This window comes from Hevea brasiliensis, chromosome 11 (genome assembly GCF_030052815.1).
Source record: "Hevea brasiliensis isolate MT/VB/25A 57/8 chromosome 11, ASM3005281v1, whole genome shotgun sequence".
In the NCBI taxonomy this organism is placed as follows: Eukaryota; Viridiplantae; Streptophyta; class Magnoliopsida; order Malpighiales; family Euphorbiaceae; genus Hevea; species Hevea brasiliensis.
The window spans coordinates 11,732,370-11,755,754 of record NC_079503.1 but is presented as its reverse complement, the minus strand read 5'-3'; the positions used below and the strand labels follow the sequence as shown (position 1 = coordinate 11,755,754).

The following is a 23,385-nucleotide window of genomic DNA, read 5'->3' as shown; positions in this document are numbered from 1 at the left end:
AGCCTTTTACAAAGGAGGGTCACTTCTACTAATCCTATATGCTTGTTTTGTACTCAAAATGAAACTGATGTCCAGCTTTTTCATAGTTGTCATAGAGATCAAAAGACATGGTACCGTTGTAGATTCTCACATATCCTTACTCTTCTCGGACTTTCATTTTTGCATTGGCTACCTGGTTTAGTTGATGTATTATCTCTGGAGGAGCTCATTTTTTCTTTATGGGGGGCTATCAGATATGGATATCACGAAATAAACAATATTTTAAGGGTAATGTAGGGATCCCATCTCAGCTGCGTTAACTGCTTGTGTCATGGCAGATTAGTTTCTGTGTTTTCTCTATGGATGTTCCTTGAAAATCCACAACAATGGAAGTAGAACTTGAAACCTCTAGATTCTCAGGACCTCAACTTTAGCACAAGGCTAAAGCCACATTGGCCAATAACCGTTCTTCTTACATGAAAGGAGTCTTGACAGACTCATGGGGCAGCAGGGGCTGAGGGAAGAAGTTCTTGCATGGACCTAATCCATCACACTGCATACAAACTAATCACTTACCAAGGAAAAAAAGTTACAAAATTATTCAAATTGTTTTCCTGCACCCAAGGCCTTTAAATATCATAAAATTACCAATTAGTAAGTATCCTACACAAAACTTATAAAGAAATCATTTCAGCATTCCAGTTGTGGTTATACATTGCTGCAGCTTCTCATTCAAATCACTATAAAAAAGGAATCAAGCAGGTCTCATTTGAAAAACTCTATTGTACCAAACTGAATGAAGAATCATATGAAATAAATCATACTTTGCAGGTTCAGAATGCCAAAGAAAATGCTGTTGTACCTTTTTCACTCTCTTATGCATCTCCACATACCTTTCTTCTGGGATAGAAAGTAGTATACTCTTCAAATGCGGGATATCCTTCTCCAACACGAAAACAGCAAAGGATTCCCAGTCCAAGACTTCAAAAAAAGGAGGTATGTAGTTGTCAGATATTATTACTGGAACACACTCATAGAATATGGACTCCACTATTCGCGGGCTGTTGACTTCATGACCCCTTGGGCAAATGCAGTACTTGCTGCTCTTCATGTATTGAATGTAGTTTGCATTGCCCTTCACATGAGGCAATGGACCAAATATTTTCATATTAGGGTCTTTGTTTTCCCAGTACTCCAATAGAATTGGCCTGACATAACCATGTAAATTACCTGCAAAGAAAGCAAGGATGGGTCTCTGGGAGGGAGGGTTGCCTTCCAAATTTTTGAGAGGATTCTGAGCTGATTTCACATATGTTTCTGGAAGAGACACATCCTTGCCTATGCTGAAGCCAACATCAATATCAGCATTGCAAAGAGCTCTGATGCAATTTAACATAAGTCCCCTAGTTTCAGCTGGTGCCTGAGAAAATGCCGTTTTGTTAGATAATTTCTAGTTGAAATGGTTGTCATAGGGTGCTTCACAATGAAATAATTAGGGGTTGCTATGGTACCATGCAAAATAGGAAGAAACTATTTTCTATGTTACTGTTCATAGCATTTACAGTAGAAAATAATGAAGTTACTGTTTCTAAACAAATGATAGTTGGTTTGCCAAAATAAGCCATAAGCATAAAAATTCAGTCAAATTGGATTTGAAGCAAAGACAATTTTTCAGAAATTCTACAAACTCTGGACTGCAGAACTCGCTTACTGAGTTAAGCTAATCCTCAAAATGAAGATGACATAAAAATTTGGAGTTAAAAGCGTACCCAGTCGTGACATGCAGCAACAAAATGATCTGCTCCACCAGTTCTGTTCCAGAATGAATAGTTTGCTGCTATCATGTCCACATAATTTTTCATGTACTCAATGAGGTTTGTACGACTATGTGACTTGCGTACATAGAGTGTTAATTCTAGAAGCCGTGAACTATAAGGAATGTAAAATAAATGAGCTTCTCTAGGGTCTTTTGTAACAAATTTTTTGTTAGTTTGCATAAGCTTCATAAACCATCCTTCTGATGCATATATTCCTTCAAGGATAGGCTGATGGAAGATAGGTTTTTCTCCATCCTGGTAGATGAAAACTTTAAGCATGTCCTCCATCAGTTCATAACTCCTGCAAGTAAGGCCCAGCTCAGAATTCCTAAAAATGGAGCTAAAATACTATGGTCAAGAGTAACTATTGTGCTAAACTGTAGCACCTGAAAATCCTAATGAGAAAAAATATAAACTTTTAATATGATCAGCAAGCTCCTAGTTAAGGAAATTGAATCTTCAAGAACTAAAAGGAATTTCAATGAAAGTTAAAAGACAAAAATGGTGTCTCCACCATCTGTTGTTGGACTGCAAATATACAAGAAATACATACCATGAGAATTTCACCATGGTTCAATCATATGTTCTTTATTTGGATCATTCAGAACTGGAAAAAATACATAGATTTAGAGAAAAACCTTTATGCACTATAAACAGAATTAAGAGCATACCTTTTAAACATTGAAGCATTTCGATATATAGGTGCATAAACTATAGTATCATTCCTTATGCCAGGTGCATTCTCAATTTGTGATTTTGCAAATAGCATTTGTTGATCAACCTCCAAAGGCCACAGTGGTCTCTAAAAACACATTGGGGATGCAGGGGGAAATTAATCAAAATCTAGTACAGAGCTTACGCCAGGGAACCAAAACTTCGATTCGAAGTCCTTACATACCACAGAAAATAAAGCACGATTCTGGCGCAACAATTCATTCATCTGAGATATTGAGATTACTCTGGATGGTGCTTTCTTGAACTTCTTTTTCAACGTGGAAGCTTTAGATGCGGAAGAACCACTGCCAGACACAGAATAATTACTTGGCAATGGTCCGGAATTTTCTTCTTTATTAAATGTGCCAGCTGTATCTGAGCTTCTGTTTTTTTCAGATGCTGGAGCAATGTCTTCAGTGACATTTGTGAAGGAAATCTCAGGTGCCATGGCCTTCTTCACGTCAGAGCCATTGACTGAATTTTCACCCGTCGCTAATATGGAAGTTTTGTTTTGTTCTACATGATCTTTTGATGTAGTTGCATTTGAAACAACTCCAGAAGTGTTAACTGAACCTCCATTGCTTTCTAATACATAATTACTCTTGGCGCTGTCTTCCATTTCCTTGGATTTATTCCCTTCAGCAGTTTGTTTCTTGGCAAATGAGGCCTCACTACTGTCTGTTGTCTCATGAGGTGCACTAGCAATAGTTGAATTTAAACCATTAGAAAGGGTCATGTTACCTAGCATTTCAGACTTTGATGAAGATGATGCTCTTGGCAAAAAGCTGATATTATTGTCAATAGAAAAGAGGGATAAAACTCTGCTTGATGGAAATTCAAAGTATTGAGTTGCTATAACTAGAGCAGCGGTTGCTCCCATTAGAAAAAGTAATCTCCTGGCTTCTGCCTGACATAGAAATCGAAATCCCCGATCCATTTAACATGAAAGCGCCTGTGCTCCGAACCAAAGAGCCTGAAATGAGTTTTTTCAACCTAAAAGTCTTGCAATAGTAAAGAACATTTAACATTATTGAAAAATTCTAGTGTGATCAGAAAATAAATAACAATCACTCTATCTCAGCGACGTTGCCGTAACAAATTGATACTGAGATCCAGGGGAAAAAAAAAACAAAAAGATGGCAATAACCCCCAAAAAAGAAAAAAAAAATTAAATTAGCAAGTCCTCCAATAAACCAGCATTTTCCCAGAAGAAGCATGAGTTTTCTTGCTTTCATGGGTTTTTTAAAGGGTAAGTCGAGTTCTCAAGGATTCCTTTTGAAACCCAAGAGGGATTGGGACTTGGGAGACAGAATAACAAAAGAAAGGCATTCAAGATGATGATCCAACTTGAAATTACCAAAGTTCATTCTAAAGAACCAACAGATAGTCGTCGACAACTAAAAATGATTATTTAAAAGAAAAATTAAGACACGGTACTTACGTGAACACGAAGAGCTTGCTGAAAAGAGGAATAATAGCCCGTTTGTAAACCTTTAAGCACGGTAGTAAAATGGTCTGTCGCCTGTGATCGGGCCATTGAATAGATTTTCTAATTATTACATTCCTCTGGAAGAGTAGAAAATATAAATTTATTAGGGAACGTATTGTAAGGTATTTACTATATAATAGGAGATGAAGAAGAAGAAAGAAACAAGGAGTGTAATCTATGATCCGCAAGCCATAGAAAAGGGTTTCGGAATTTCAATGATAATAATATTTAGGGGAAATTATTTTCACTTCAGGGCATAAAGGTGCCGACATAAATCTGCTTGCTCACGTGAAATAAAAATAAAAAAAAAAAAAAAAAAAATATTCCTTGTGCTCTTACTTAAATTTATCATTATTTCAGAATTTATTTTGTGATAAAATAATATTTTAAAATTTATATTATTAATAAATTAAGTAAATTAAAAATTTTTTGTTTTTAAATATTATAAAATTACTTATGTGTTTTTTTTTTTTAAATTAATTTTTTAGTTTTACTATTCTACAATACTTAAATCTTTAAGTTAAAAGAATTTGACATAATATTTAGAAGCGCTATAGAGTTTAATAGATAGCTTAGCTACAAACTTATCAAGGCAGTGTTGGTGTTGATGAAAGCCGAGTCTAAAGTGAAGAACAGTATCGGCCACCTCATAAAAGAAGGAAAAGAAGGAACAAGTGGTTAGTCAACTAAAAACACGGATTTAATCTAGCCGCTTCAACGATAAAATTATTACTCTTATTTAAATTCTCAGTAATATTAATCCAATAATTAAGTTTGGAGTTTATGCTATATCAAATCATCTTTAATAGTGATTCTGAAAGTGAAGATGTGAACTCCAAGTTCAAAAATCTATTGATAGTGATTTCAAAAGTCAAGTTTTCACGTAAAACTTCATATCAGCATACTTCACTTATGGAATTACCATGTCTAAAGTAAATAAAATCTCTTTCTTGCATGGAATATTTTAATAGTGTGTAAATTATTTTTTTTATTAATAAAAATAATTAAAAATAATATTTCAATGCCAGCTAAAATTGATAGCGTCAGATAAAATATTATATTTACTAATAAAATACTATCACAGGGTATTATTTTATCACAAAGTAAATCTCACTAAATAAAAATAAGTAAAATCACAAGATATTTTTTTATAATTTTTACTTTTTTTTTAATTTTCAAATTAATACATTTATGTTCAACGTCAGCATCTTTTAATAAAAAGAGAATATAAAATCGTCTTTTACTAACGGTGTAAATCATAGACCCTAAAATGAAAATGAATGACTATCATGTACTACTTTTTTATAATTTTCTCTAATATTTATTTTATTTCATTTTTTATTGCCAGGTCAAATGGTTCGAGATTATTGTATTTAACAGTAAATTTAATTTAAAACTAATATTTGACTATTTAAAAATAATTTAAAAGCTAAAATGGATTTTTATTGTGTTTTATGTACGATTAGCTGCACCTATATAATAATTTCCCATATGTAAGGTATGCTATAGCGCCTCAAATCTTTATTTCAACATAAATATGAGCTACAAGTTTATTGGATTTAACAAATGTTCAACTGGGTGAATTTTTAACCCTTTACAAGAATAAGAGAACTTAGCATATACAGCAAAGGAAAGGAAATTTATGTGCAGTAAAACAATGTAACCAATGCTATATTTGTACAACCAAACTTTTTCAACATCCATCTGTCTTCACGACCTGCTTTTACTTCCAGAAAAAACAGTTTCTACATCTGCATTTATTCTTTTTCTTATTTATCAGGGCTGGCTTTGAAAAACTCTATTGTACCAAACAGAGTGAAGTATCATATGAAAGAGATCATATTTCACAGGCCGAGCATGCCAAAGAAAATGCTGCTGCACCTTTTTGACTCTCATCTGCATCACTCTATACCTTTTCTCTGGGATTGAAAGGAGTATGTTCTTCAAATTTGGAATGTCCTTCTCCAAGACGAAAACAGCAAATGATTCCCAGTTCAAAACCTCAAAAAATGGTGGCACATAATTGTCTGATATAATAACTGGAACACACTCATACATAATAGCCTCCACGATTCGTGGACTATTGACTTCATAACCTCTGGCACAAATACAGTACTTGCTGCTCTTCATGTACTGGGCATAGCTCATTTTGCCTCGAACCTTGGGCATCCAACCAAATATTTTCATGTCTGGATCTTTGTTTGCCCAGTGCTTCAACAGCATTGGTCGTAGATAGCCGTGCAAGCCACCTGCAAAGAAAGCCAGGATTGGCCTCTGTGAAGGAGGTTTGCCACCAAGACCTCTAAGAGGATTCTGGGGCATAAGTACATTTGTCTCTGGAAGAGACACGTCCTTACCAAAAACAAAACCTTCTTTAACATCAGCATTGCAAAGCGCTCTTATGCAGTTAGACATAAGCTGTTTTGTTTCAGCTGGGGCCTGAGAAAGGGGTGTTTATTAGAAAAATCATCAATGTAAATATGTAATCATAAGCCATACAGAAATTAAAAAATAAATTAAAACAAATTGCATAAATAACACCCGACCAGCAACAAACAGGATCTCAGTAGGAAAAAAAAATGAGAATTATTATGGACACTATGCAGAATAAGATGGAATTATTCCAGATGCATGAAAATGCCAAAACCCCACACTGATTTTGAATGGGAAAAGGAATCTAAGGAATCATTAGGAACAAACCCAGTCATGACAAGCAACAAGAAAATGATCCACTCCTTCAGTTCTGTTCCAGAAAGGATATTTTGCCACGATAGTGTCCAAGTAGTTCTTTAAATATTGCATGAGGTTCTTATGATTATGTGAATTAGGCACATATAATTGCAACTCTAGGTTTCGAGAACTAAACGGCAAGTAAAACAGGTGGGCTTTTCTTGGTTTTTTGGTAACAAATTTTTTGCTAGCCTCCATCAGCTTCATGAACCATCCCTCTGAAGCATATATACCCTTGAGTACTGGCTGATGGACAATGGGCCTTTCTCCTTCCTTGTAGATATATACTTTCAGCATGTCTTCCATTAATTCATAGCTCCTGAAAATTTAATGGTACACAATTGAATAATATAACACTTTTCACTTGAATGACTTGCTTAAGTGACGCCAAGTATTGTGTTTGTGTAGAAGATGCAAGCCTTCCAATGATAACTTGAGCACAAAAGATACATGACCCTCTACATATGTGCACCAGAAGGAATAAATTCATACCAAGCTTACCTTTTGAACATGGAGATGTTCCAATAAAGAGGAGCATAAAGTATTGGATCATTTTTTACAATAGGTGCATTCTCAATCTGTGATTTTGCAAGTAGTAGCTCTTGGTCAACTGCTGAAACCCATCGTGGTCTCTACAAATAAATTGGGAAATAGAAAGAAAATTTTAAGCAACTGCCATATAAAAGTTTATCCTCAGAAAAAACTCGGAACAGAAGCTTTGTTAATACCACCAAACCAGGAGAAGACCAACTCTGAAGCAGTAAGCTGTTCATCTCAGAAACTGAAATCACCCCTGAGGCTGGCAATTTGGGCTTTTTCTTCACCTTAAGAATGGTGTTCATAGAAGAATTATCATACAATTCCGTAACATTATTTTGTAGTTTGCCTGATTTTCCACGATTGTCCATGCCGGGTGTTGCATCTTTATCCACAGCAGATGGGTCAGGATCAACATGTGAAACAGGAGGTACAATATTAGACCCCACATTCCTTGGGAATGTTATGTTTGGTGTTGAATCTGCTGGTGGTAATAATGGCACAATAGATTCAAGACCAGAATTTGAGGTTCCAGTATTTTCTAATGAGAAACTGGAATTTTCTTCAGAAAAACTCTGTTCAGTTACTTCCGGTCTTGGCCTAAAACTTGAATTGTTGACAGTATCCACTGTAGAATGTATATATGGCTGTGCTAGTTGTCCAAATGAAGACTCTCTATCATGGTTGTCTGTCCCAGAAGAGTTGTTCAAGTCTGCCCTTGCTTCTGATACATGGTCATTACTTACATCTGAAGTTGTGTTTTCCGGTGGGTAACTGATATTTTCTTGAGAAAAAGTATGTCGAGTTTCTTCCAGCACGGACTTGTTGACAGAATCCACAGCAGGGTGTACATTTGGTTTTACCAACTGTTGAAGTGAAGAGTCTCTATCATGACTGTCTCTTCCAGAAGAATTGTTTAAGACTGCACTACCTTCTGATAAAAGGCTCTCATTTACGTCTGCATCTTTTTCTTTGCCATAATTCTCAGCACTCTCATGGTCATGATCAGCATCAGTAGAGTTCAAACCATTTAACTGAGTCATGTTACTAACTGTCTCAGATTTAGATAATGCACCATCAGTTGACAAGTTACCATTTTCTCCTATTTGATCTGTATGAACTGAAGATATAAACGAAAAGATTTTGTCAGATGGTAGCTCAAAATGTTGGAATGTTATTATTACAAGAAACATCGCTCCCACAAGCCATAGCAATCTCTGTGTTTCCATTGGACACCAAAATCGAAATTCTTGGCCCATTGGAAAACTGCTCTATTATAAGCTGTTCGACTTGTAACAGTAAATATCATCCCTGCACATTTTAGAAAGTTCTAGAAGGTTAACTTTTCATTTATTCAGGACACCGCAAGCATAAACTCTTCTATTTAGAAAGTGAAAGTAGCACATACAGCACTCAGTTTCATCAAAAACGGAGGCTCAAAGATTAAATATTAATTCAAGCTATTTAGATTTACTATGTCCATGAAAATTATTACAACAAAAGATATGATGAACAAAGGATGTGGATGCCAATGTTTTCGTTGTTTTGTTCCCAAAAAGAAAGCAAAATCATGGCAGTTTTTCAATGAACTAGCCCTTTCCCCCAATTTCTTGCTTCTGAACAGAATTTATAATGATGAAATCAAAACCAATGAAAAACAACAGAATCCAGTAGGACAACAAGGGTGGGAGAAAAAAAGGGAAGGTAGATTTCAACTAACAAATATTGCAATTAGTGAACAATCATGCAGCTGTCCCCAAATTAGCTAAAACCTTCAACAACAGTCATCATCACAAGCAAAAGATACATCGCAATAAAATGCATTAGCTTTTAGACATCAGAGAACTGACAACTTAACCACCAAACAAATATCTTCTCAGCTAAAAACATCAATTACTAAAAGACCCCATCATGCAACAAATTAACAGCAATCAAACCCTATAAAATTTTTCCAACCCAAACAAGGAAATACAAGCAAACTAAACTGCAAAAGAATAAACTCTTTCCTTCCAAACAACGCAAACACTCCAACCAAAAATAAAGAAATCCCAGAGACATATTCTCAATAAAAATACTGAACTCCAATTGCCAAAATTGAAAAAGCAAATTCTACAACTAAAAGAGCAAATTACCACATCAGAGAGGGAGTAAGAGATCGTTTATGCTCTGTTTGGGTGGTAAGAAGAGAGAGTCACAATAGGGGAAAATGAAGGAAAACTGGTTGGCAAAGGAGTCAGATTAATGAACAAGGATTAGGTCAAAAACAGCCATTGTAGATTCAGATTGCACGTTTCCTAAAGCTACCTGGTCTGCTTTTTGTTTTGAGTTTCTTTTTTAACTCTCACTGGGAAAAAAATAGAAATAAAATAATAGCAGCAACAGTAATAATAATAATAATAATAAATAAATAAATAAATTGAAAAAGAATTTTACCTCCTGGGTCTGTATATTGCAGGGAAAATGGCAAATAGGTTGTTGGTTTAAGCTGCCGCTTCTTCTTCTCCTTCTTCTTCTTCAGCTGTGAGCTGGGCAGCTGTTGAGTCGGTTTACGCTTGCTTCTTTTTCTTTTCTTGCGTTTTTCTTTGTTGTCCGGTCGTGCTAAGAAATTAGAAAACGTTAAAAAAGTAACCATTCGGTTTTGGACAGCAAACTCCAAGGGCCCCGCCCCTATTTCACGCTATTTGACGGTCCCCCACAAGGAATTGTCGACTTTTTGCGCTGCTCTGCTCTGCTCCACGCGCATCTGCCCTAACATTATCAAGTATTATCCCGTGTAAATTATAAATATTGTACCTTTTAATTAATGAATATGCAACAGAAGACATTTAAACGTTAATTTATAATATTAAATTTTTTAATTTTTAATTTAAATAATATAAATTTTTTTTATAATTTTTAATAATTAATATTTAAATTATTTACGTTAAGATATTACTTATTAAATTAAATATGTTTTGAAATATTAATTTGTATAATTTAAATTATTGAAACTGTAAATAAAGAAAGTAAAATTAATTTTTTTTTTATAAATATCAAATTTATAGAAAGAAAATATATTTTTTTAATCTAATAAGTGTCATATTAATAATAATAATTTAAAAATTAACTATTAAAAATTATAAGATTTTATATTATTTAAATTAAGAATTTTATATTATTTAAATTAAATATTAAAAATTTTATATTATAAATTAAAATTTAGATACCTTATTATCATATATTCTTAAATTGAAATTTTATTTTGTAATTTATCTTTTTAATGAAATACGTTAAACTTGTTATTTTTAAAATGAAATGTTTATATAAAAATGACTCCATTAAATCTCCTAAAAAATTAATATAAACATACATACATAAATTATGATACTAAATTAAATAACCTATTTTACTCACTCATTTTACAGTTTAAAAGCTTCTTAAATTTTCTTAGAAGAAAATCTGTTTGTTGTAAAAATAGTTTGGCTATCAAACAATTTGAATGTGTATATACCATACACTAGTGTATCAATTAGAATATATTCATAATTTCTAAATTAAATAATTATAAGAATCGATTATATTAAATGTAATTTCGCTTTTAATTATAGAATAAATTAAAATAATACTTGATTGATAATGAATATAATATTTAAAAATTAAAATTGTAATAAAAATTAAAATAGATAACACTTAAAAATTGAAAGTGATTACTGTTGAATTCTTTAGATTATTGTAATTGATTGAGTTGTTATTATATAATTTATTGGCTGAATTGTTGGGGTATAGCTGCATCTAAGAGAATCTTATTGAATTGAAAAGCTCCAAAACCTCGCTTTCTTTCGTTTTCATGATTTAGCAACTGTTACCCAATACTTGTAACTACTGGTAACCTCTCTCCCCTGTATCAGGTAACTTCCTAATTAAATTAATGTAACAGAATTAATTAAATTAATTTAAAAAAATTAATTTAATTAATCATAAACTTAAAAATAATGAATGAACAAGAAATAATTATTTTTGGTGCAAATAAAAACTTATTGAATTTTTAAATCAATACTTTATATTTTTTCATTCAATCATTGTTGCGGTTCGGCATAAATTTAATAAACTTTATTTTGTTAATTTTATTTTAATTAGTTTAATATTGAAATTAAATAATTTGTTGATAAGTAATTACGTGTATAATTTTTAGGGCAATTTGCAGTGCATGAATGAGATCAATTAAAAAAATAAATTGATTGAAGTATCGGATTGACTGTGACTGGGAATACAGTTTTCTATCATGTGGAGTGTGCTGAGGTATGGATCTAGGCAGGCTTCATCAAGTGTCGGTTTAAAATGAAATTAAATTAGTTTAAAATAATATTAAATTAGATAAAATTAATTAGTTTAATTTTGAATTAAATTAATTTAAAAAAATAAAAGAAATTTAATTAAAATTATAAATTAAAATTTAAAATAAAATCCTGAAGAATCAATTTTAATCTCTGTAATATTTAAATCAACATCACCCATTTAGGCTAAAAAGCCGCCCGAAAATGAACATTTTACCATACTCACACTGTTGTTTCGTGTGTCCAAAATTTTTAATATTATTTAAGACATGGTTGAGACATGTCATGAATATCATAAGACAAGATGATATGGCACAGTTGAGATTTTTAATAAACAAAATTTTTAATATTATAAGACAAGATGATTTGGCACATTGATATTTTTTTTTCATTATTTTTATTTATTTTTATATAATATATATAAAAGTGAAAAAAGAATAATGAAATTCACGAATAGAATTTGATAACAATAAATTGCTTTTTATTTTGATCGGTAAAAAAATATTAATTTATTATTATCTAAATAATTTTAAATTAATTGATTTTATTATTTTTTATTTAAATTTAAATTAATAAAAATAATATAAAATTTATTATTATTTAAAAAGTCTAACGTTCAATTTTAGACAAAATTTTATCGAATTGTTAGTTTCTTTTTATTAATTTTGGCAAATATCACATTTTAGTGTTTTTTTTTTGTCGGGTTTTAAAATTAAGGATTTAAAGTATTGGTGTAACAGGTAATGTCACGACCCAACCTATGGGCCGACCAAGACTAGACTGGCCACCTAAAGCCCCGAGGCCCGTAGTAAGCCTTAACTATTCATTAACCCAACTCTAAGGCCCATTTGGGCCCAATATCAAGAAAACAAACGGACAGAGTCCGGCCATAAAATGGACTTTCCAACGGGGAGTTTTCGACTCACCCGACCTGTAAACACAATAAACAATCCATTGGGGAGCTCAGCTCACCCTCCACATACTCATCAACATAATAATAAATGGGAGCTCAGCTCCCTCATCCAATCCATCAAACAGACTTAAAATATTTAAGTTTACAGGTCCAACATGATAAAAATATTACAGACCAAATTCAAATAAATACTGCTAACACATGCGGAAATTCTAGGAGTAATTAAAATTACACAAAAATGGATAAACAACCTGCGATGGATAAAAGCAGGTTAACCAAGAATAAAATATCCTCCTGTGGCTGTAAAATTTTTGAACAGAGTGAGCGTTCGACTCGAGAGTAAAATATCAATCTTAACTATAATCTCTATAACTATCTCAAACTAATGCAACTTTGTAGAGTGAAATGCAACATTAACATCATATTCACATCATAGCATCAAAAGGTAATTTGGAGCACTCACGCACTCGTAGCATCAATCATAATATATTGGGAGCCGATCCTGCATGCCTCTCTTAAATCCAACTTTGGTGCCGTGAAGAACTCAAGCCGACTTTCGCTAATAAACCAAATCGAGGGTCCCAGAAGAACTCAAGCCGTGACTACCCTCGAAGGAACGGGTCCCAAGAACTCAAGCCGTGACTACCCCGGCCCTATCCATAGTCCACACCACATCACACGCACGCCAACGCACGCACACTGCTCCAAATTACCACAACAACACTCATGGCACATTAACAGGTATGAATGCAACATAAATCGTGCCTAAAGTTTAACTACATAAATATATTCATATAAGTGATGCATGGGAATGCTCAACAAATAATAATATCGAAAAAAAAATTAAAAATAATATATTACTCACAGACTTGACTAAAAATTATCGTGGCGGCCGGGCGAGGAAGAAGGTCCCGCTCACCGACAATTACATTACATCTAATTAATACAATCGACTCAATACAAACAAAGAAAAGACCAATTACGCCCTAAGTCGTGCAGAAAATCCGGCAGAGTCTCCCCTATACCTAGGACCTACCCAACCTGCAAAAGGGCTAAAAACGCACTTCTATATTCACAATCCATATATCAACAGTTCAATCATATCACACAGCCCCTCCTGGGCCCATCAAATCAATTATCCATCACAATACGCAAAATTTCAATTTAGTCCTTATTATTGATCATTTTTGCAAAAACTGCCCAAACAAGCTCTAAAAATTATAAAACTTTGCCCCGCGGTCCTTAGCAATATTACTAAGCTATTGCAAAAGAATCGTAATTTTCTAAGCTACCACGAATATTTACGGATTTTTAATCCTATTTAAGCACTAGAAAATTACGAAAAAACAAGGTTCGGGTTTACCTTTGCCGATTCCGACTCGGGACGCGCTCGACGTCGACAATGGGGGTAGGCAAAATCTCGCCCAATTCGGAGACTTTTCCAGAACGGGTCCGTGCAGTCCAAATTTGCGCACGGCCAATCGCCGAATTTCCGCGAATTGAGAATACCTACACGAAGCCCATAACACGGGGTTAGTACATAAATTTTTCAGAATTTTCTAAGCTCATTTAATGCTCGAAAAACACTGCGAAGTTCGTGGGACCCACCAAAAACGTTGTCGGAAAATTTTGAAATTAATATCCCGCCAAGCTCGCCGAGTGGAGCGTGCTGGTAGCCTCGGTTTTCTCGTGATTCACGGTTTCGAGAAATCTAGCCCAAAAGTCGAAATGGGCTAAAATCTTCCCGAGCTAAAATCGGACAATCCGCTCGATGGATTTCTGCGTTCTTGGTGTCTATGGAAAGCTCTGCCGAGTAGATGGTTTTGGACACAAGACCCGTCCTAATCGGTGACCGGATCGGCCGGATTGGCCGAGGAAGCTGGCGGCGCGCAGGGGGAGAATCGCGCGCTTTTCCTGCTCGCGGCCGCTACCGGGCCGGGACTGGGAGGCGGCGCAGCGAGGAGGACGCAGGGAGGCAATGGCCTGGCAGGGGAGGGAGGAGAGAGAAAGAGAGAGAGAAGGGGAGGGCGTCGCGCGGAGGAAGAGGAAGAAAGAGAAGAGACTGGTCCGATTCGACCAGGTCCGATCCGTCCGGCTCGATTCGGCTCGATTCGAAATACAAAATTTTGAATTTTTTTACTCTGCCTCGGGACCGAAAACGAGGTCCAAAAATTCCGAAAAAAATTCCCGAAAACTCAGAAAAATACGTAGACTCCAAATATATTTTTAGTTTTGCCACGTGGTCTTTAAATTAATTTTTAAAAATCATCAAAGTTTATATTTTCGGAAAATCGAACCCGATTTTTAAAATCCTAAAAATCTCAAAAAAATTCCTAAAATTTAAATAAAATTTAAATATCAAAAATACCCATAATTAATAAAATTTTGGGGTGTTACATTCTTCCCCCCTTACAGAAAATTCGTCCTCGAATTTTTACACAAGGCAGAATAAAGTACATGATTATACATTGAACAAGTAAGGGTACTTGCTACGCATGTCCCGCTCTGACTCCCAGGTGCACTCTTCCACCGATCGACTCCTCCACAAAACCTTAACCATAGGGATCTGCTTTGATCTCACTGCTTTCACTTGGTAGTCCACTATGGCTACAGTCGCTCCTCAAATGTCAAGTTCTCTTTAGCTCTATCACATCCTGCGAGACATGAGAAGGATCGGGAATGTATTTCTGAGCATGGAGATGTGAAACACGGATGAACGTGAAAAGGTTGGGTGGTAGCTCCAACCGTAGGCAATCGCTCCAACTCTATCAAGAACCTCAAAAGGTCCGATATACCGAGGTGCCAACTTGCCCTTCTTTCCAAATCTCATGACTCCCTTCATTGGAGATACCTTCAGAATACATAGTCGCCATCGCAAACTCCACATCCCTCCGTCTGGGTCCGCATAACTCTTCTCGCCATCTGAAAGCCTTCGTGCTCTCGATTAAAGGAACTACCTCTGAAGTGTACTGCACTAGGTCTACATCATGCACCTTCGCTTCCCCCATTTCTGTCCAACACAGAGGAGACCTACACTTTCTTCCATATAGTGCCTCATAGGGTGCCATCCCTATGCTGGAGTGATAACTGTTGTTGTAGGCAAACTCCACCAAAGCTAGCTGCTCATCCCATTGACCTCCAAAATCCAAGACACTCATGCGGAGCATGTCTTCCAGATGTTTGGATTGTCCTTTCTGATCGTCCGTCTGCTCGAGGGTGGAAGGTCAGATCGAAGTTCAATTGTGTGCCAAGTGCCTCTGCAACTTTCTCCAAAACCGAGAAGTGAATGGGGCCCTCTGTCGATATTATGGAAGCCTAACTCCATGCAATCTGACTATTTCTCGAATGTAGAGCCGGGCATACTGTGCCACAGAGTATGTAGTCTTTACAGGTAAGAAGTGAGCTGATTTGGTCAGACGGTCTACAATTACCCATATCGAGTCATATCCTCGCGTGGTACGAGGCAACCCCGTCACAAAATCCATAGTGATCATTTCCCACTTCCATTCTGGGATAGGGAGCTCTTGCAGCTTCCCTGACGGTCTCTGGTGTTCAAACTTCACCTTCTGACAAGTCAAGCACTTGGACACAAAGTCTGCTATGTCTCTCTTCATGCCATTCCACCAATAGCTATCTTTCACATCATGGTACATTTTGGTGGAACCTGGGTGGATACTGTACAGTGTGTAGTGTGCCTCTTGCATGATTTCATTCCTGAGATTGTCCACATCGGGCACACATATTCTAGAACCTTGCACTAGGGCGCCATCATTGGCAAATCTAAACTCACCACCTTCACCTTGCTGATTTCTTTCTATAATCTTCATCAATTGTTGGTCCTCGTGGCCGGGAAACTCTAACTCTGTCCCTCAAGTCCGCCTCACCAAAAGTGAGCCAACAATACCCCCTCATCTGAAAGATCTAGGATTAAACCTTGATCCATCAACTCATGTACCTCCTGAATCAATGGTCTCTTCTCTACTGAAATGTGCGCCAAACTGCCAGAAGATTTCCTACTCAAAGCATCTGCCACAACATTTGCCTTCCCAGGGTGGTACACTATATTTAAAACATAGTCTTTCAGAAGCTCCATCCATCTCCTCTGTCTCAAGTTTAAGTCCCTCTGTTGGAAGATGTACTTCAAACTCTTGTGGTCGGTGTATATCTCGCACACTTCACCATACAGGTAGTGTCTCCAGATTTTTAGTGCAAAGACTACAGCCGCCATTTCCAAATCATGGGTGGGGTAGTTCTGCTCATGCCTCTTCAGCTGCCTTGAAGCATAAGCCACTACCTTTCCATTCTGCATCAAAACACACCCTAGGCCAACTCTGGAGGCGTCACAATACACGGTGTATCCTTCACCACTCACAGGTAGTGTCAACACAGGGGCAGTGGTTAGACACTCCTTGAGCTTCTGGAAACTCTCCTCACATACATCTGTCCAAATGAATGGAACATTCTTCCTGGTCAACTTAGTTAAGGGAGCCGCTATCTTGGAGAAATCTTGTACAAAACGCCTATAGTAGCTAAACCCGTAAAACTTCGCACCTCGTTGTAGGCCTAAGCCAATCAGTTACAGCTTCAATTTTCTTGGGATCCACTTGAATACCGTCTCTAGAAACCACGTGTCCCAAGAATGAGATGCTTTCTAGCCAAAATTCACATTTTGAAAATTTGGCGTATAGCTGGTGCTCCCTCAACGTCTGCAACACCATCCTCAAGTGCCACACGTGTTCTTCCTCGGTCTGAGAGTATACCAGAATGTCATCTATGAATACGATGACAAAACGGTCCAAAAATGGCTTGAACACCCTGTTCATCAAGTCCATGAAGGCTGCTGGTGCATTAGTGAGTCCAAAAGACATCACCAAGAACTCATAATGACCATATCTTGTCCTGAAAGCCGTTTTGGACACGTCCTCATCCCTGATTCTCAACTGATGGTAGCCTGATCGCAGGTCTATCTTGGAAAAGAATCTAGCCCCTTGGAGCTGATCAAATAGATCATCGATCCGAGGAAGTGGATACTTGTTCTTCATACCACTTTGTTCATTGCCTATAGTCAATACACAACCTCAACGACCCATCCTTCTTTCTCACGAATAGAACAGGAGCACCCCAGGGTGAAGTGCTCGGACGTATGAAACCCTTGTCCAAAAGCTCCTGTAGTTGCTCCTTCAGCTCTTTCAATTCCGCTGGTGCCATCCTGTAAGGTGGCATGGATATGGGGTTTGTACCCGGAATAACATCAATGCAGAACTCTATTCCCCTTTCTGGTGGCAACCCTGGAAGCTCTTCAGGGAAGACATCCATGAATTCTCTGACAACAGGAACATTTTCCATATTGACACCTTCTACAGATGTATCTCTCACCAATGCCAAATACCCTTGGCATCCACGCCTCAACATTTTTCTGGCACTAATTGCTGACACCAAATTATATGGAGCCACGCTCCTGTCACCATCAAAGCTAAACTCTTCCACACCAGGTATGTGGAAGTATACCTTTTTGTTCCTGCAGTCTAAGGTGGCATAATGAGTTGCCAACTACCCATCCCCGTGATTACATCGAAATCCATTACTGGTAGAGGAACCAAGTCTGCTGGGAGGATCTTTCCATCCACTACCACTGGGCTACCCGGAAATACCATGTCTACATCTATGTTGTCACTAAGTGGGGTAGCTACTGACAAAGGGCACTCTAAAGTTGTAGGGTTTCTACCCAACCTCATGGCAAACACAGGGGAGACAAATGAGTGCGTAGCACCCGGATCTATCAAAACACGAGCCTCATAAGAATGCACTGAAGAATACCGCCACAATCGCATTTGAAGCTTGAGCATCCCGGTGGGTCGTGGTGAAAACCCGAGCTTGACCCCTACCCCGAGTGGCGTAACCTTGATATCGACTTCTACCTCTGACCGCCTCCAAATCCACGCCCCTTGTCCTCGCCCTGTTGGCCATCGAATCGATCGCCGCCATGTTGGAAGCACCCGGATACAATTGTCGAGGAACATTTGCAATGTAACTCGTGACCCCATCTGTGGCTCACTGAAAACGGGGCAGTCTCTAGCAAAGTGACCCGGTTGGCCACACCTGAAGCATACTCCTGACCCCATCAAACAAGGTCCTGAATGTCCTCTTCCACACTGTGGACACGGTGCCAAAGAGGATCCTGAGCCGCACCTAACCGCCAGACTTCGAATCGTGACCACCGCCGATCCGCACTCGTTCAATCCTCGTGGTTTGTGTCTAAAACCACTTTTCTTGTTCCTACTCTTTCCTCTGTAATTACTCTGGCCACCACTATCCGGAGTACCCATGGAAGGGACACCTGAGGAACCCTCTCGCCTGCTTTTTCTTTGCTCTTCCATTGTCATCCACAAAGATAATCGATCTCAACTGTCTAGCTCGATCAACCACCCCATCAAAAGACAGTTCAGACATCATGGCCAGGTTTGCATATCTCCTGTCAAGCCCCTTTTGGAATCTTTTCTCCTTCTTCTTTTGTTTAGCTACTGCTGAAGGGGCATATCTGCTCAATTCCAGAAATTCTGTAGCATATTCATCTACAGACCTGCCATTCTGTCTTAAGGCCTCAAAGGCCCACTGCTTCTGATCTCTGAAGCTTTCTGGCACAAACCGATTAATAAAAAGTTCCACAAACTGAGCCCATGTCAAACCCTCCATCCGGGGTAACACGTAGTCATTCATCCATTGTCTAGGCATAGGCCCCATGACGTGCTGCATACACTCTATCAATCTTCTATCACCAATCAGACTGCTCTCGCCGCGGAATCCAAAACCGATATGCATCGTCGACACATCATAGGTACCGTGCACCAACTTCTTGAAATTTATAACTGCTTGTAAGATTCCTCTCTTGGTGCGCGATCGCTGCCGTGAAGGGTGGACCATATACTGCGCCATCATTTCGAGGGTTCTCTGCAGACCAGCTAGAGTAGCGCCATGGGGTCCATGGGACCTGTGCCATGAAAGATCGTTTCGACTGTGGGTAGCTGCTCTTCTACTTGAGCAGCTCTAGGCCTCCTACCCCGCCTCCTCGGGGCAGGCGCCTCATCCTGTGCTGACACCTCGTCAGGCACATCTGGCTCTGGTGCAGTGGCAGCTCTTCTGCTTCTACGCATTTTCCTGAAATTCAGCAGCATTAGCCCACAAAATTCAAAACTGCACATTACACAGCTCTATAGACTCATATTTATACATAACATATGGAGCAGAAACTAGAAGCAAAGATGACAATGCAAGACGAATGTGGACCCTATATTTCCGCATGTGACTCCTAGTAGACTCTTCCCGACACTTTAGACAACATTCCCTAAGAATCTGGAGCCTAAGCTCTGATACCAATTGTAACGACCCAGCCCAGCCCAGTCAGTATTGTCCGCTTTGGCCCGTGGGCCTCACGGATTTGTCCCTTGGGAGGTTTCGCTCCCAAAAGCGCACGACTGGGCTTTAGGTGACCCCACATATATGGCCCAGATTCCCTTCTCCCATTTCCGATGTGGGACGGGCGCACTGCAGCGCATGACGCGTCCCCACAAATTGTTACAACCCACCAACTTCCGCTGGGGGCGTCCTCGCACCCACTCGTACTGGAGGGAGTCCGGCTCTGATACCACATTTGTCACGACCCAACCTATGGGCCGGACCGGCACTAGGACCTGGGCCAGCCTAAAGCCCCCGAGGCCCGTAGTAAGCCTTAACTATTCATTAACCCAACTCTAAGGCCCATTTGGGCCCAATATCAAGAAAACAAACGGACAGAGTCCGGCCATAAAATGGACTTTCCAACGGGGAGTTTTCGACTCACCCGACTGTAAACACAATAAACAATCCATTGGGAGCTCAGCTCACCCTCCACATACTCATCAACATAATAATAAATGGGAGCTCAGCTCCCTCATCCAATCCATCAAACAGACTTAAAATATTTAAGTTTACAGGTCCAACATGATAAAAATATTACAGACCAAATTCAAATAAATACTGCTAACACATGCGGAAATTCTAGGAGTAATTAAAATTACACAAACATGGATAAACAACCTGCGAAGGATAAAAGCAGGTTAACCTAATAAAATATCCTCCCGTGGCTGTAAAAATTTTTGAACAGAGTGAGCGTTCGACTGTAGAGTAAAATATCAATCTTAACTATAATCTCTATAACTATCTCAAACTAATGCAACTGTAGAGTGAAATGCAACATTAACATCATATTCACATCATAGCATCAAAAGGTAATTTGGAGCACTCACGCACTCGTAGCATCAATCATAATATATTGGGAGCCGATCCTGCATGCCTCTCTTAAATCCAACTCAGTGCCGAAGAACTCAAGCCGGACTTTCGCTTAATAAACCAAATCGAGGGTCCCAATGAAGAACTCAAGCCGTGACTACCCTCGAAGGAACGGGTCCCGCCAAGAACTCAGCCGTGACTACCCCGGCCCTATCCATAGTCCACACCACATCACACGCACGCCAACGCACGCACACCGCTCCAAATTACCACAACAACACTCATGGCACATTAACGCTATGAATGCAACATAAATCGTGCCTAGAGTTTAACTACATAAATATATTCATATAAGTGATGCATGGGCATCTTGAACATATAATAATATCGAAATAATAATTAAAATTAATATTTAACTCACAGACTTCACGACAAATTACCGTGGCGGCGGAGGAAGAAGGTCATCCGGCTCACCTGACAATTACATTACATCTAATTAATACAATCTGACTCAATACAAACAAAGAAAAAGACCAATTACGTCCTAAGTCGTGCCGAAAATCCGGCAGAGTCTCCCCTATACCTAGGACCTACCCAACCTGCAAAAGGGCTAAAAACGCACTTCTATATTCACAATCCATATATCAACAGTTCAATCAAATCACACAGCCCTCCCGCCCATCAAATCAATTATCCATCACAATACGCAAAATTTCAATTTAGTCCTTATTATTGATCATTTTTGCAAAGACTGCCCAAACAAGCTCTAAAAATTATAAAACTTTGCCCCGCGGTCCTTAGCAATATTACTAAGCTATTGCAAAAAGAATCGTAATTTTCTAAGCTACCACGAATATTTTACGGATTTTTAATCCTATTTAAGCACTAGAAAATTACGAAAAAACAAGGTTCGGGTTTACCTTTGCCGATTCCGACCTCGGGGACGCGCTCGGGACGTCTGACAATGGGGGGGTAGGCAAAATCTCGGCCCAATTCGGAGACTTTTCCAGAACGGTCCGTGCAGTCCGAAATTTGCATCTTGGCCAATCGCCGAATTTCCGCGAATTGAGAATACCTACACGAAGCCCATAACACGGGGGTTAGTACATAAATTTTTCAGAATTTTCTAAGCTCATTTAATGCTCGGAAAAACACTGCGAAGTTCCGTGGGACCCACCGAAAAACGTTGTCGGAAAATTTTGAAATTAATATCCCGCGAAGCTCTCGTCGAGTGGAGCGTGCTGGTAGCCTCGGTTTTCTCGTGGGATTCACGGTTTTCGAGAAATCTAGCCCAAAAGTCGAAATGGGCTAAAATCTTCCCGAGCTAAAATCGGACAATCCGCTCGATGGATTTCGGCGTTCTTGGTGTCTATGGAAAGCTCTCGCCGAGTAGATGGTTTTGGACACAAGACCCGGTCAAATCGGTGACCGTATCGGCAGTATTTGGCCTAGGAAGCTGAAGCAGCGCGTCGCGCGCAGGGGGAGAATCGCGCGCTGCTTCCGTGCTCACACTGGCCGGGACGGCCGGGAGGCACGGCGAGGGAGGACGCAGGGAGGCAGCCGGCGGCAGGGGAGGGGAGGAGAGAGAAAAGAGAGAGAGAAGGGGAGGGCGTCGCGCGCGGGAGGAAGAGGAAGAAAAAGAGAAGAGACCGGTCCGATTCGACCGGTCCGATCCGGTCCGGTTCGATTCGGCCGGTTCGATTCGAAATACAAAATTTTGAATTTTTTTACTCACGGGACCAAAACGAGGTCCAAAAATTCCGAAAAAATTCCCGAAAACTCAGAAAAATACGTAGACTCCAAATATATTTTTAGTTTTGCCACGTGGTCTTTAAATTAATTTTTAAAAATCATCAAAGTTTATATTTTCGGAAAATCGAACCCGATTTTTAAAATCCGAAAAATCTCAAAAAAATTCCTAAAATTTAAATAAAATTTAAATATCAAAAATACCCATAATTAATAAAATTTTGGGGTGTTACAGGTAATATGGTCAAAATATTATTATTATAAATGACATTAATAATGCAGTGACTAATATTATTATTGTTGATGTAATAAAAATATTATTATTTTATATATTATTGTTAGCCTAACTTAAATTTTAATATAAAAAAAAACTTATATTTTTAAATTTTGTTAATTTTAATTAATTTTATTTGATTTCTTTTAATTATAGACTGCTGACTAATTTTGATTTAATTTTATAAAAATTAATATTTTATTATTTAATATAATTATAAAAAATTATTTATGTAATATAATAAAGTAAAAAATATAATTTTTCTTCTTTCTCTCCTTTCATATTTCCTTAAAATATGTTTAAGTAACTTATTAATGATAATAGATAAATTTTTTTTCAAATTATAATTTTATATAAGAACGTAAATAATAACAATAATTATCACTTATCACATATATAATTAATAATTAATATATAAGTGAATGTGTATACATATTATTGGAAGGAAGAAAAGATAAAGAGAGAGATATGTGCTTATGGAGAGAGAGAGAGAGAGAGAGAGAGATGTCTCATCTCGATAAAATATTTATATTACTTACTATAAAAAATTATATATTAATTTATAGAAAGAGAATCTCTCTATCCCACCGTCCACTCACCTTTCT

At 37.7% G+C, this 23,385-nt stretch overlaps 3 protein-coding genes and 1 pseudogene across 6 annotated transcripts; 1 reads left to right on the top strand and 3 right to left on the bottom strand.

The window, feature by feature from the left end:
* The first annotated feature begins 775 nt into the window (after positions 1-775).
* Positions 776-1,119, top strand: LOC110648384 (uncharacterized; annotated as a pseudogene).
* On the bottom strand, positions 891-2,615 carry LOC110648383 (probable glycosyltransferase At5g03795). Its single transcript, XM_058129879.1, has 4 exons — positions 2,468-2,615; positions 1,749-2,097; positions 1,210-1,399; positions 891-1,114 (listed from the first exon to the last, which is right to left on the bottom strand). Exons 1-4 carry the CDS (start codon positions 2,563-2,565, stop codon positions 1,050-1,052), a joined length of 702 nt encoding a protein of 233 aa, XP_057985862.1. The 5' UTR covers positions 2,566-2,615; the 3' UTR covers positions 891-1,049.
* Positions 2,544-4,268, bottom strand: LOC131170575 (uncharacterized). Of its 3 annotated transcripts, none has more exons than XM_058129878.1 (2): positions 3,952-4,268; positions 2,544-3,511 (listed from the first exon to the last, which is right to left on the bottom strand). In XM_058129878.1, exon 2 carries the CDS (start codon positions 3,445-3,447, stop codon positions 2,629-2,631), a length of 819 nt encoding a protein of 272 aa, XP_057985861.1. In that variant the 5' UTR covers positions 3,448-3,511; positions 3,952-4,268; the 3' UTR covers positions 2,544-2,628. The 3 variants fall into 3 exon arrangements, with proteins under 3 accessions (XP_057985861.1, XP_057985860.1, XP_057985859.1); XM_058129877.1 differs by having other exon boundaries at positions 2,544-3,462; XM_058129876.1 differs by having other exon boundaries at positions 2,544-3,483; positions 3,952-4,267.
* A 1,223-nt stretch (positions 4,269-5,491) lies between these two features.
* Positions 5,492-9,860, bottom strand: LOC110648386 (probable glycosyltransferase At5g03795). 2 transcript variants are annotated; one of them, XM_021802598.2, is made up of 5 exons: positions 9,700-9,860; positions 7,458-8,577; positions 7,231-7,361; positions 6,700-7,048; positions 5,492-6,438 (listed from the first exon to the last, which is right to left on the bottom strand). In XM_021802598.2, exons 2-5 carry the CDS (start codon positions 8,523-8,525, stop codon positions 5,776-5,778), a joined length of 2,211 nt encoding a protein of 736 aa, XP_021658290.2. In that variant the 5' UTR covers positions 8,526-8,577; positions 9,700-9,860; the 3' UTR covers positions 5,492-5,775. The 2 variants fall into 2 exon arrangements, with proteins under 2 accessions (XP_021658290.2, XP_021658291.2); XM_021802599.2 differs by lacking the exon at positions 9,700-9,860 and adding an exon at positions 9,399-9,605.
* Positions 9,861-23,385: the final 13,525 nt, after the last annotated feature.